The following is a 15,407-nucleotide window of genomic DNA, read 5'->3' as shown; positions in this document are numbered from 1 at the left end:
TTGTAAATATTTACCACCAACCTCTTTAGACACCAGAGGGATTATGATACTGGGTATTTGGGATTTAGTAGTATTCAGCTTTAGAGAAAATAGATTTTGTGTTGTGCAGAAGAAAATAAAAATTAAAACACTAATAATAATAATAAAGCAATTATGTTAAGTAGCCTGTTTTCTCTTTTATTTAACTTATTTTAGCAACCCTTCATTGATGAAGATCCTGAGAAGGAAAAAAAAATAAAGGAACTTGAGTTGCTTCTTATGTCAGCTGAGAATGAAGTTAGAAGAAAGCGAGTTCCATCGGTAAGAAATTAGGTTAAGTATTTAGATTTTATTGTTAGAATCTTTTATATGCTTTTATGCTTCTCATCAGCATTGACTTTCATATGTCACAAAATGGAACGCACATTCAGTATGACTTCAGATGTTAATATAGACTAAGAATAGTCTTTCTAATTTGTTACTTTGAGATTGCCTGATTTTGATATGCATCTCTTGGAGCATATTTTACAGTGTTCACTATTAAGGTGCTTCTTGAGTCATAAATGTCAAGCAGACTTAAGGTATGATTTTTGATATATATATTTGTGAAAATGATGTGTAGTTTAGATTAGGCTTTGGTTTTATTTTAGACATTCCGTGTAATTATGACTTTAGTAGAAAGACAAATAAAGCTTGAAAAATAATTAAATGTAGAGATTTATGCACTCCAAAATTACTTTTATTCTTTCTTTGATTTTTCCCCCTATTTATTATATTTCCAATTGAATTCAGTAAATTGGAAAAAGTAATAACATTAAAATTTGGGGAAAAGGAACATTTAGACTTTATACTCTCTAAAAAATTTTTATATGGTTGTTGGGTTTTGGTTACCAGGGTATCGTGACTACCATTTTACTGAGGATCCATTATAGATGTGTTGAATGAGTTTTTGGTAATCCTTATATTAACTCTGTGAAGTAGGTAGTTTATTGTTAGGGGTTCAGAGTCAGGTGTGTATGTTTGCAGCCTTATGTTTTTTCCAGTGGGTCCAGCGATCTCCCTTTTTGAATCTTTTTCCCACCTACAAACTCAATTGAAATGCATATGATTTCAAAGTTCTCTTCAGAAAGTGACTGTACTCTAAAAAGGAAGGAACTCTTACCATTTGCAACGTCATGGATGGAACTGGAGAGCATTATGCTAAGTGAAATAAGCCAGTCAATGAAGGAAAAATACCACATGATCTCACTCATTCATGGATAATAGAGACCATTATAAACTTTTGAACAATAATAGATACAGAGGCAGAGCTGCCTCAAACAGATTGTCAAACTGCAGCGGGAAGGCCGGGGAGGGTTGGGGGGCAGGAGGTAGGGAGGTAAGAGATCAACTAAAGGACTTGTATGCATGCATATAAGCATAACCAGTGGGCATAAGACACTGGGGGATAGGGGAGGCTAGGGGACTGTCTAGGGCGGGGGATAAAATGGACACATATGTAATACCCTTTGTAATATTTTAAGCAATAAAAAAATAAAATAAAATAAAATATCCAACAGAAAAAAAAAGTGACTGTAAACTCTATGCTAATGAAATAAAATTGCTTTAATTTCTTGTATTTTTTAGGAAACTTTCAAACGAATGGAACTTGTTTAGCAACAGTGTTGAAATTTTTCACCTTATTTAACTTGAAACTTAACATTTTGTTATTGTGATTCTAGCACATTCTAGCAATTTTTATTTTTAATTGTAATAGGTAACATTGGTTGAGTGCTTCCTATGGATTGGAACCATGTGCTCTCTAAATTAATTTTAAATAAATTTAAAAATTCAGCTCCTCAGTTGCAGTAGCCACATTTTGGTTGCCTATATGGTTAATGGCTTTCATACTGAGCAGCTTCAGATGTAGCATGTTTTTATCACCTAAGAAAGTTTCATTGGACAGTGCAGTGCACTTTACATACTGTTTCTTTTCCTCCCCCTGCCCCCGGTATAGTGAAGATATCGCACTGTTTAAGTTTAAGGTGTACAGCATAATGATCTGACCTTATATATGTTATGAAATGATTGCCACTTAAGTTTAGTGTTAATGTCTATCATCTCATGTAGGCGCAAAAAATGTTTTTTCCTTATGATAAGAACTCTTAGGTTCTACTCTCTTAACAACTTTCAAATTACATATTGTTTCTTTTTTTTATTTTTTTTATTTCCGAAAAGAAGGGAGAGAGGGAGAGAGATAGAAACATCAATGATGAGAGAGAATCATTGATCCGCTGCTTCCTGCATGCGCTCCGCACTCCCCAACTGGGGACCGAGATCGCAACCCGGGCATGTGCCCTTGACCTGAATTGAACCCGGGACCCTTTAGTCTGCAGGCTGATGCTCTATCCACTGAGCAAAAACAGCTAGTGCTACATATTGTTTCTTAATCATGACTTTTCAAAGTCTCTTTTCTTTTCTTTTTTTTAATGAGACATTAGGAAACTAGACTCAAAAGATAAGTAAATCGCCTAGTGTACATCACTGGAGAGAGAAAGAAAATGACACTGTCCCTGACCTCAAAGGATTCACTCTGCAGTGGGAACAGCGGCAGGACACAGTATATTGTGTGAAAAATAGGTCACAAAGTTTTACGGGAGCGCAAAGGAGAGGTGTCTAATTGAGAGTTAGGTAGCCAGGGTTCCTGGGAGAAATTATATGTAAGCTCAGTCTTAAAAGATAGGCAATACATTAGCAAAGTAAGTGAACTAGGTCATTATTATAAATGGAACAGTAGTGAAAGAGTAGTCAGGTCGAGTACTTTCTAATGTTTTATCTTAAGTGAGGAATATAAGTTTTCCCTGGTCAGTAGGTTGGACAACATTCTAGGTAGCAGCAGTTCGAGCAAAGGCACTCTGGGGTAAAAGACTAACTCATCAGGGAATCACGAGTACTATATAGTTGGGTATTCCCTGGGAGGGGGAAGTGTCGGGAGATGAAGTTTGAAAGATAGAGGCCAGATTCTAGGAGTTTGGACATGCTTGTCTTATCTTACTATGATTTTGTAAATTTAAAAACACAGAAAAAAGAAATAGAATTAAGATATGAAGTTTAATGAAAATTTTTTATCAATTTTGAGGAAAGACAGTATATTTGCTACTATATTTCCAGCTGAAATGTTGTGAAGTATGTTATTCTAGAAAATAACTTATTTAAAATACAAATTTATGCTTAGGTTGAAAATGACAAGTAACATTCACATTTTTTTGTGTGTGCTTTTAGCAGCCTGGAAGCTTTTCTAGCTGGTCTGGTAGTTTCCTCATGGATGATAGCACGTCCAATACTCTAAACAGCCTCGAGGAGCACACTAGTGAGATTTATAGTATGGATGAAAATCAGACTATGGCTGCTCAGCAGAATTCACCCACAAAGTTCCTGGCGGTGGAGGCAAATGCTGTGCTGTCCTCTCTACAGACCATCCCAGAATTTGCAGAGACTCTAGAACTTATTGAATCTGTAAGTCTGAAATTGTGAGATTATCAAAAGCTCAATTTCAGTTACATAGTTTCATGTTTAGAAACTCAGTTGAATGGACACTGACCAGTTTTATGTTAAGCATTACTTTGTCTGACATGCTTAATTTCGCTCTGATATTTTGCAGTGACTTCTGCAAAAAATATGTAAATCTTTCTCAAGATTGATATACCTTGTGTAGAATTTTAAAAAATTTAAAATTTAACAATTCTTTGTTATACAAGTTATACAAATATGTTAGAGATAGTTGGGAACCAGAGAAAACTATAAGGAAGAAAATCTTCCATAAACCAAGAGTTAATAACTTAAGGTATTTCCTTTCAGGCTGTTCTATACATATAAAACATAGATATTCATATATTTTTAAAGCCAAAGATGCACTTACATATTATGCGTCTATATCCCCCCCCCCCCCGCATTGTATCATGAGCATGTCCCTGTTTTATGAACTATTTTTTTAATTTGAATTTTAATGGTTTCATAGTATTCTATCATATGAATGTAACAAAATTTATTTACCCAATATACTATCATTGAACATTTAGGTGGTGTCCAGTTTTTCAGTATTATGTAAAGCTTTGTGCAAAATTATGATTATGTCTTAGGTTAAATTGCATTTTTGGATTAAAGTGTATGACCATTTTGAAGATGTTCCCTACACAATCCAAAATGATTATGTAGAAATTGATAGTATTTTTCTGATGTGGAATAGAGTGTGAAATTTTATGAATTGTACTCTGATAATGTATGGTAACTTGTTAGTTTTATTTAAAATTTGACATTTTAAATTACCCAGCTACTGAATTAGATGGAATATTATTTTGGGATATTCCAAATTAGAGTCATAGTAAAACTATAATCTGTTCCTTTCAAATGCTTTTGCTTAAAAAAAGATGAACAAGAAAAGAAAGAAAAGCCTATTTCTACTGAGAAAAATGAGTAGCTAATTAACTGGAAATTATCCCAAGTTCAAGATCAGATTTCACTAGGTTACAGCATTAATTCAAAGGGTTTGATTTATTGCAGGATCCTGTAGCGTGGAGTGATGTCACCAGCTTTGATCTTACTGGTGCTACTACTTCTCCTGTCAAGTCCACTCCAGTTAAACTGATGCGTATTCAGCACAACGAAGGCGCCATGGAATGTCAGTTTAACGTCAGCCTTGTACTTGAAGGGAAAAAAAACAATTGCAGTGGTGCAGAAAGTGAGACGGTTCCTTTAACATCCCCAAATGTGGCCAAGTTTAGTACTCCACCAACCATTCTCAGAAAGAAGAGAAGAACGCGAGTGGGTCAGTCTCCAGGCAGTGAACTTAGTGATGGCACATTCAATGATGGCAGTAATACAGCATTAAAACACACACCGGTGAAAGCACTACCATTTTCTCCTTCACAGGTAGTAATGTTTCTGTTTATCTTTTCAAATCTTGATGAGCTAGATTAAATTACATCTTTAATATCCTTGCTAGTGGTTCGTTGCTTTGATATATAAAAAATGGATAATGTACTTAAATGTATGCATGAGCATGCTAAGCTCTGATAAATTGGAAGGTATCTCACAAAGTGCAGTAGTGTCATTAGAGTGTCTTACAATTTTTAGAGCTAAAAGGGATGTTTTAGATGTAGTTCCACATCTTTAATAGGCCTCATCAGGAAATAGACCCAGAAAGGTAAAATGACTTGTCCACATTATCTAATGGCAGAGCCAAGACCGACATCAAGTATTCTGAGTAGCTATTCAACAGATATCAGGTACATCTATCCATAGACAACTGCTCACTGTAAGAATTTTATGTCAGAAGATTTTCTAAGGATGTCAGTAACTACCTGCTTTTTCCTATAGTTATGTGCCCCGGCAGGAGATACGTAGAGCAAACTGTATCTCTCTTTCTTAATAAACGCTATGTTTTAGGCTATGTGCTAAAACACTTTATATATATGTGTATATATATATATGTATGTATATATATATTATATATATGTATATATATATTATATATATATGTGTGTGTGTGTGTGTGTGTGTGTGTGTGTGTATATATATATATATAAATAATTTATTTATTTATTTATTTTAGTCCTCACCCGAGGATATTTTTTTCTATTGATTTTTAGGGCCAGTAGAAGAGAGAGGGAAAGACAGAGAGAAACATCGATGTGAGAGAAACACATTGATTGGTTGCCTCCTGCACGAGCCCTGCCCAGGCCCTGGGAGGAGCCTACAACCAAGGTACATGCCCTTGACTGGCATCAAACCTGGGACCCTTTGGTCCACAGGCCGAAGCTGTATCCACTGAGACAAATCGGCTAGGGCCTAAGCACTTTTATTATAGCATTTCAGTTAACCCCCTTTCAAAAAACCTTAAGAGGTCGGTGGAATGAAATTCAGAAGTTAAGCAAGTTGTTCAGGTTAGTTAGTAAGAGACAGAGCTGGTGTTTGGTGTCCTGAAAGAGATTCAAACATTTTATGGGAGAAAAAGGAAATTTAATGCTCAAATAAACCTGGAGGATGCTGAGATATTATTGGAGGTGTTTTGATGTTGGGAAGATGAGGTGAGTCTGGTAGGACACAATCACTATGTTTTTTGAAAATTGTGCCTTCTCCTCCTTCAGGGGGTGTCATTTACATAGATTGCAATGTGAATAGTGTGACCCCCAGCCCAGCCCTCAAAATTACAAAGCTCCTAGAACAGTGGTTCGCAACCTTTTAAATACAGTTCCTCATGTTGTGGTGACCCCCAACCATAAAATTATTTTCATTGCTACTTCATAACTGTAATTTTGTTACTGTTCTGAATCGTAATGTAAATATCTGATATGCAGTATGTATTTTCATTGTTACAAATTGAACATAATTAAAGTATAGTGATTAATCACAAAACAGTATGTAATTATATATGTGTTTTCCGATGGTCTTAGGCGACCCCTGTGAAAGGGTCGTTCGACCCCCAAAGGGGTTGCGACCCACAGGTTGAGAACCGCTATCCTAGAGGAAGGTAAAACGGGGTTGGGCACACTAGTAATTTTTTGGTGGAGTGTAAATTCTAAGGTGGAAAGTGGCTGAGAAGGTGAGACATGATTATAAAGACCTTATATTCAATGGCTAAGTGCTTGAAATTTACCCTATAATTGATGGGCATAGTTGCAGGGTTTTAAGAGGGTTTGACTGTTAATTTTAGGGTTAAGTATTTTGCAAATATTAGGATCCAGAATTGATAGAGCTAAAATTCATCCCGTATGGCAATTTCCACCTATTAGCAACAAAAATAAATTAGTACTTCACAATTGTATGTAAGTTAAGATCCAATGAGTAAAGTGTGTCATTTGGAAAATAGACTGTGTGATACCAGTTTTGGCAGCTTGGAGGTTCTGAGATGTATTGTAAATAGGTAAATTTGCCAGACAGCTGTATTTCTCATTAGCAAAGCATTATTCTGAATTCAAAGTATTCTCTCTTTTTTTTTTTTTTAATATATTTTATTGATTTTTTACAGAGAGGAAGGGAGAGAGATAGAGAGTCAGAAACATCGATGAGAGAGAAACATCGACCAGCTGCCTCCTGCACACCTCCTACTGGGGATGTGCCCGCAACCAAGGTACATGCCCTTGACCGGAATCGAACCTGGGACCTTTCAGTCCACAGGCCGATGCTCTATCCACTGAGCCAAACCAGTTTCGGCCAAAGTATTCTCATAGAAAAGGACACTTAAGATCACTTATTAATAAACTAATAAAACTTTTTTTCAGTTACATTGTTGTACAAAACTGTTACATTTAACACAGCAGCTATTTATGGTTTTTAGATTCCTATTTGATAATATCTTGTTTTAAAAGTTTTGTACTGTTTCTTAACTTTTGAATATTTGTTAAACAACTATTTCTTGAATGCCTATTATGTGCTAAACACTGTTCTAATTTCTGGGAAGGCAGTGATGAACAAAACAAAAATTCCTGCCCTCCTGGAGCTTAATTTTCCTGGAGTGGAATGTAAATGTGGTATTATAGGCAATCCTTTTCTAAGAAAAATTGGGAAACAATTTTGAAAATTTTATCAGTTTAATAGAATTATGCAGGGATATTTATGTTCTAGAAATTGACTATAAATGCTCTTCTTTTTTTTTAGTTTTTCAACACATGCTCTGGAAATGAACAAGTTAATATAGAGAATCCTTCATTTACATCAACCCCTATTTGTGGGCAGAAAGTTCTTATTACAACTCCTCTTCATAAGGAAGCAACCCCCAAAGATCAAAAGGAAAATGTAGGGTAAGTAGATATTAAATAATTATGTTAGAGAAGATTAGAAGATTAGATTTCAAGAATAGATTAACTTTTTATCCATTTATGCACATATCATAATCCCTATCCATATGGGACTTAGAGTTGAAAAAAAAAAATCATCACCTTACATTTATTCTTAGGAGACTAAAAACCAACTAAATGCAGTGTAAAACTTTGAATTTTTTTTCTACGTTCTCTTTTCTATTTAAGATAATTGATTGGAATAAGAATTAGTTTAAGCAGGCATACTTTACAATTGTCCTGTAATCTATAATAATAAAAGCATAATATGCTAATTAGACTGGACAGCTGGACATCTTTCCGGATGAAGCCATGGCACCAGGGGTTGAGGCAGAGGCGGTTAGGGGTGACCAGGCAGGCAGGTGAGCAGTTAGGGGCGATCAGGCAGGCAGGCTGAGTGGTTAGGGGCGATCAGGCAGGAAGGCAGAGGCAGTTAGGGGTGATCAGGCAGACAGGCAAGCAGTTAGGGATGATGAGGCAGGCAGGCGAGTGGTTAGGGGTGATCAGGCAGGCAGGCAGAGTGGTTAGGGCTGATCAGGCAGACAGGTGAGTGGTTAGGAGCCAGCGGTCCTGGATTGCGAGAGGGTGCAGGCCGGGCTGAGGGACCCCCTTCCCCTGCACGAATTTCGTGCACCAGGCCTCTAGTGTTTAAATAAAGCATGTGTATATGCAAGATAAATTTAGTGTGTGCTTTTTATCATGACTTTGCCTTCCTTAATTCCTTTGAAGACAAATTTTGATTGTAATACAAATATCTAAATGATTGGATAGGTTTAGAACACCTACGATTAGAAGATCTATATTGGGTACCACACCAAGAACTCCTACTCCTTTTAAGAATGCGCTAGCTGCTCAGGAGAAAAAATATGGACCGCTAAAAATTGTGGTATGTATACTCTTTTTAAAGAATTTTCCTAATTTTAATAAAAACAAAGTTTTATTTTTGTCCTTGCTTTTTAACATTTTTTAAAAATGCTGTTCACTGAAGCTGATAAAAATTTTATCTCTTGACTTATAAGTTTGACTTTGTGTTAATCTCTCTTTTTTGACTTGTAAATAAACCTTTGCTTGGCTATTGTGAATTTTTACTTAATGCTATATCATCGAGAGAGCAAACCAAGTGTCAGCAGAGCTCTTTTCTGAACACTAAAACCAAGCTTTTCGTAGTTTCAGTAGTAGTTACCTGTAGTAGAATGAAATAATTTTAATATTTTAATATACATAAGCACTTTCCTAATAATATTTTTAAAACTGATCGATCAGGATATCTCTTTAAGGCTCAGTTTTCTCTTCTGTTCAATGGAGTTGATAAAACATACTCCAGAAGGTTATTGGGAAGATAAAAGAGATAATAGAAATAAAACTGGTGGCCCTAAGTTTTAAGTAATATGTGCTTAATTAGTTGCTTCTATTAAAATAATTTTAATAATAGTGTTAGCAACAGTAGTTCATGAATAGAGATGGGAAGTGTGATCTGTGCTTTCACATATATATGTGAAAAAGTGCCACACTTCATTCAATGCTTGCAAGGTACAATATTGTTTTTGCCATAAAACTGGTTAGTTGATTAATTTATTCAACTTATGTATCAAAAGGGACTGGGAGAAAATTAAGCCACTAATGAAAAAAATATAAAAGCTGGGTTTTTATATGAGAGAAAAAGAAATTGGTATAAAAGACTTTTTAAAAACCCTTTAAAAAACAATTTAGTCGCAGCCACTTGCCTTCTTGGAAGAAGATATTCGGGAAGTTCTAAAAGAAGAAACTGGAACGGACATATTCCTCAAAGAGGAAGATGAACCTGTTTACAAAAGCTGCAAACAAGAGGTAATCTTTTGGTATCATTGTTAATAAAAGCCTTATCATAGCCAAGTGACTTTGCCATAAGTTTTTGTTGTAAATTATTCATTCTAGCATACTGCTTCTGTGAAGAAAGTCAGAAAATCACTAGTTTTGGATAATTGGGAAAAAGAAGAACCAGGTCCTCAACTATTGACTGAAGACATTCCAGACACACAGGTTTGTAAAGATTTTTTAAAAAATGATGGTTGCTGTAAGTCCTAGTGCTTCTTGTTTCTTACTCATTGTGGTCTGTTCATTAGAGAGTCATACAAAGTTTCCTTTAGTGTTATTCTGCTTAATTCAGAAAGAAGCATGTAACTGTAGAGAATATTTCTTTTTACTTCCTTGCTTTTTATATGTTTTTGTTTTGAGAGGAGTTGGGTCTCTTTTATGTATGATATCAAAAAGTGGTAGTTCTTAAAATTTTAAATTTCAGTATTTATCTTTGGTTTATTTCTGAAATATTTAATTTTACTACATTACTAGAAATTTTATCGGAGCCAAAAGCTTTCTTAGAGGAAAATTAACAAGGCTTCCACTACCCTTCCTCAGTAGTCCCTCTATTTGTCACTGTTTTTGAATTAGTTATTTTATTTTCCTCTTTTTTCTCTCTTAGTCAGAAAATATTTTTACAACATCTTTATTAATGATACCATTATTGGAAATACATGACAATAGGTGCAACTTGACTCCTGAAAAACAAGATATAAATTTAACCAACAAAACATATACACTTAATAAAAAGAAACCAAACCCTAACACTTCCAAAGTTGTCACATTGGAAAAGAATCTTCAGGTATGAATTTATAAATTTCTTTTAATGATTTTTGTTGTTGTTTATTCAGTTATCACTTTGGACTTACTGATCACAAATTATGCTTTTTCTTTTTAAATTTGACAGTGATTATAACAGTAACTAAACATTCATTATTATTTTGTCACTCAAACTAAACTTGGGTTTTTGAGGGACTCCTTTATCGGGCCACATATAAACTAAACAATTGGAATTGTAGTGAGAGACTTGTCTGGTGATTTCCTAATCACTATTTCATTTTTTCCTTCATTTCCTTCCCCCCTTCCTTCCTTCCTTTCTCCCTCCCTCCCTCCCTCCCTCCACCTCCTCTTTCCCTCCCTTCCTCCCTCTCTCCTTTCCTTCCACATTGGTTAGTAAAATTATATAGGTTTCAGCCGAAACCGGTTTGGCTTGGTGGATAGAGCTTCGGCCTGCGGACTGAAGGGTCCCAGGTTCGATTCCGGTCAAGGGCATGTACCTGGATTTCGGGCACATCCCCAGTAGGAGATGTGCAGGAGGCAGCTGATCGATGTTTCTAACTCTCTATCTCTCTCCCTTCCTCTCTGTGAAAAATCAATAAAATATATTTTTAAAAAATTATATAGGTTTCAGGTGTACAATTCTATACTGCATCTTCTGTATTATATTGTATTGTGTGTTTACCACCCCAAGTCAAGTCTCCTTTCATCGCTATTTATAGCCCTTTTACCCTCTTCTACTTCTATCCACTCCCTTTCCCTTTGGTGATCACCATAATGTTGTTGGTGTCTACGAGGTATGTGTGTGTGTTTTTTTGTTTTTGTTTTTTTTTACTTAATCCCTTCCCCTTTTCACCCAGCCCTGCAACGCCCCCCTCCTGTCTGTTCTCTGTGTCTATGAGTTTGCTTCTATTTTGTTTGTTAGTTTATTTTGTTCATTAGATTTCAACTGTGAGTGAAATCATATGGTACTTGTCTTTCTCTGACTGGCTTATTTCACTTAGCATAATACTCTTCAGGTCCCTCCATGCAGTTGCAAAAGGTAAGATATCCTTCTTTACAGCTGTACTACTGTATTCCATTGTGTAAATGTGCCACAGCTTTTTTATCCACTCGTCTACTGATGGACACTTGTGCTGCTTCCAAATCTTGGTCGTTGTAAATAATGCTGCAATGAACATAGGGGTGTGTATTATTTCATTTTTAAACTAAAGATATCTAAATTCACTTCTGGCACCTCTTTCCTATAACACATAAATATAGCCCCAATTGCTACTTGAAAGGTAAGTGGTTGGAATCAGTTGCAGTTTGATTTTGTTCAATGGTTTCCAGTGAACTTTTTGGCTCAAAAGTTGTAAAACCATCTTTTTCCTGTTGCTATGCAGCCATTATGTAATTGCAAATGGCTGGAATTTTTTACTATGTTATCTGAAGAATTCAAACCAGAGAATTTGAGAGTTCATTGAGGAGGAAGTTTTCTTTATACTACAATGACTGCAGGACCAGCATCCCTGACATTTAAGCATTCCTTGAAAACATCTTTGGCAATCAAGTATAGCCACCTCATCTCTGTCTTGAGCCACTGCTTTTCAAAGGGACTTGCAGCATATTCTCTTAATTGATTTAAGATAATTTGATTTCCAACTGTTTAATACAAAGCTTTTCAGAAAAATTTATTACACAGCAGGTCATACCTATAAAGTAATAATCTTTATAATAAGGGCAGAAAACACAAGAAACAAACATAAACTTGACTTTGTGCTATGACTGTATTTCTTATTTTGTAAGACATAAAGCTTTTAAACTGCCTCCACTGGCGTGTAAACAATATAGATAGCCAAAGAGTAACCAAAAATATTTCAGTATGTATTTTTAAAGCATAACATTATTTAAAAAGAATCACAATGCCATTATCCAAATATTTTTTATAACTACTTATCAAATATCCAACCAATTAAAATAATTACCTTTTAAATGTGTAATTGTGAAGTAGTATGGATAATTGTTTTAGTAATTTTAACATTACTATTAATATTTCCTCTCTAGTCAAACTGTGAATGGGAAACAGTGGTTTATGGGAAGACAGAAGACCAACTCATTATGACTGAACAAGCAAGAAGATATTTGAGCACTTACACAGCCACCAGCAGCACTTCAAGAGCTCTCATACTGTAATTGTTATTAAAGCTGATGAAATGCCCCACTCCCTTAGTATAACCTATACTAAATTAGGTTGCAATGAAATTTGTGTCAATTAATTGTTTTTAAGGTTTTAATACAGCCCTAAAACGGTTTGCATCTTTTTTCATAATAAGCAGGCAGAAAGCTAAGCCGCTTAAGGGGTAGGCAGTTTTGTAATTTATCTTTTAAGAGATGAGATTTTTAGAAATTGTTTTTAAAGAGCAAGATGGGAAAATCATATTAGACTGTTTATGGATATTCTAAAAGTAAATTCTCACATATTTTCTTCAGAAGATATATGTTGCTACTCTCTTAATGCTGCAGTTTTGTTACAGAGTATGTGTAATTTCTGAAATTAGTCTATGTATGGGAAGCACACATGGTTTTATGAAGTACTTTTGCCAAAGTGCTGATTTACTTAGCCTACCATTTACAAAGAAACACAATGGAAAGGAAGTTGAAGGATAGAACGTTGCACTACTAAATTTTGGTATTTTTCAAAAACAATAAAATTAACTACAGTGTTAAATGTATTTATTTGAGCATAGTACTGAAAACAAAATGCATAGAAAAAGGGTTTTTTCTTTTGTAAAGAGTCAGTATTTTCTTCATAAGTCTCAGAAGATCTGAGAGTTTGTTGAATGTATTGTACAGTATATCGGAGCAGGAAAACTTTGTAAATTGGAAAGAAGTCTGTTTTTATAATTTATTTTCATTTTTAAAGCTTAAATGTAGATATTTATACCTATACAGGGTGTCTAGAAGCTAGTGTTGTTTCCTGTTGTTAAAGCTTACATAAGAACAATTTTGACTTTTAAGTATGAAACAGTAGTAAGTTATAGCTGCAAAGAATACAATATCTATACTGTATGTCACATCTACCTAAGTATTGCACTATGCCCTTTAAATCATGTTGGTTACAAAGTAGTTCTAAAAATGTACTAAATAATAATTTAATATTTTCTTTTTAAATTATACAGGGAGGGTTCATATAAATTAATCTGGTAATTTGTATATGTGTTTGAAATTTTTGCATTTTGTTTAAAAAATAATATGGTACTTTGGTCCCTAAAAACAGTTTGCACTTAGAAGTTTGTTATATTTACTCTATGTTTCAGAAATAGAGAACATTATCTTTTATTTATAAAAATATTTTGTCCTTTTAAAAAATGTTTTGTGTTCCTCTACAGGTTACAACAGTTGCTTCAGTTGCCTGTTTTAGGTGTTTGCACTTATTTTATTTCTTCTTGAAAGAATGTCTTTATTTGCTTTTGTGTAGAGATTTTATGTAATATTTTTGAGGCATATAATAGTGTGCTGTCAACTTAAACACTGACAGGTAAATAGAATTGTACACTGTAGTTTTAATTTTTATTTATAATTGACACACTCTCTCCCTCTCCACCCCTGAAGTATGCTGCTATGAGAGAAGGAAAGAGCAACCACCACTTGCACTGTTTGAAAAGAAAAAAAGCAAATGATGGCAGGTTCTCAAGTTAACTTAATGGAATCAACCATTACCAGGCAGATTCTTGCGAATACCAAAATACTATGCCTTAAGACAAAAACAGCTTAAGATTTTCTGAGGTCTCTGTTAATAGAAATGGAAATACTAAGTATTTTAATGCCTAGCTCTTGAACAATAGACCTAATAGGGTTTAAGCTATTTAAACCCACTAGCTCATTGTTGCATATCAGATGTAGTGAGAAGTGAAGAAAATGTCTAGTACTAAGATTATGCCTTGTTGATAACAAATAGATGGACCAATTGGAATCTTCTTAGCATGTTTGTTAAGTATGTTGATTGCTTCCTAATTAGTGAACTTCTCACAGAAATTTCACTTTGTAAAACCAATGATTGTAGCAAAATCATACTGGATCATTTCAATTTTAGTTGCCTTGAACTAATAGCACATAATGGTTCATTTTTTTGTTTTCTGTTTTTTATTTTTATTTTTTAATTTATGTAGCCCTTAGATGTACATAGTATCCAATCACCAAAGTATAATATCTTTGGAGAGCTATATTTTTTAAAGCATAATTTTTCTTGAGCATTAAATTATTCCAAAGGTAGTATATTGTAAAGAAGCCTGGGATTATTGGATATAGTACTACTTGGGTTGGTATTGGTTGAATCCTTTAGTTAACTGCTTTGTTGCTTTTTGCAAGAACTTTTAAAATCTTAAGCATGTCAGGCATCTTAAGTCACCTTTATACTGTTGTGTTCATTTGAATTTCTTTCAGTATGTTATAAAAATGCCAGACATACATGTAGCAGCCATACTTGCATGGAAACTGGTACACGTATATAATACTGTATTTCATTGTAAGGTTTTCATATTAATACAGCAATTATCCTGACTAAATTGAGTTTCTTAATGTATTGGAAAACTTTCCATTGCGAGAGAATCTCGCTTACAGTGTTGACTATTAATTAACATTAGAAATAAAGCATCTGTGTACAAGTTGACTTGGCATTGCTCATTTCACTTTGGTTTTGTGTGTTATGCTATTCATCGAACCTTAAGGACTCACCCCAACATTCTGTGCTTAGAGCTCTTTTCTCCTTTAGGAGTCCCTTTATGGGTGATTTTATCTGTTAACACAACTCTTGAGCCTCTTTCTGAGCCTTATGATAAACTGTCTTTAAATAGTTCCACATGACTCTCTGTCAGCACCTTAAATGCATCATGTCCTCTTTTTCTCAACTTGGACCTACCCTGCCTTTGTTCTGCCCCTTAATCATGTGGCCTTCCATTCGATCATCCAATGAGAAGTCTCCTGTCCTTCCCTCACCCCTCACATTGAAATCTGCTGTAA

General features: G+C 34.6%; 1 protein-coding gene across 1 annotated transcript in view; it reads left to right on the top strand.

Annotated features, from left to right (window-relative positions):
* MYBL1 (MYB proto-oncogene like 1) overlaps positions 1-12,581 on the top strand; it is a gene marked incomplete at both ends in the record, with an annotated part of 31,188 nt that extends 18,607 nt beyond the window's left edge. Inside the window, 9 exons of the mRNA XM_081111562.1 lie at positions 196-300; positions 3,241-3,474; positions 4,519-4,887; positions 7,615-7,757; positions 8,565-8,679; positions 9,504-9,620; positions 9,708-9,812; positions 10,252-10,431; positions 12,453-12,581. Of these exons, the coding sequence (XP_080967688.1) occupies positions 196-300; positions 3,241-3,474; positions 4,519-4,887; positions 7,615-7,757; positions 8,565-8,679; positions 9,504-9,620; positions 9,708-9,812; positions 10,252-10,431; positions 12,453-12,581 (1,497 nt within the window). The remainder of the gene's footprint in view (positions 1-195; positions 301-3,240; positions 3,475-4,518; positions 4,888-7,614; positions 7,758-8,564; positions 8,680-9,503; positions 9,621-9,707; positions 9,813-10,251; positions 10,432-12,452) is intronic.
* Between the last annotated feature and the right edge of the window lie 2,826 nt (positions 12,582-15,407).

The sequence above is a fragment of the Myotis nattereri genome (genome assembly GCF_964212035.1).
Source record: "Myotis nattereri genome assembly, chromosome: 17".
NCBI lineage: Eukaryota > Metazoa > Chordata > Mammalia > Chiroptera > Vespertilionidae > Myotis > Myotis nattereri.
Note: the sequence above shows the minus strand (reverse complement) of the source record. Positions and strands in the feature narration are given on the sequence as shown.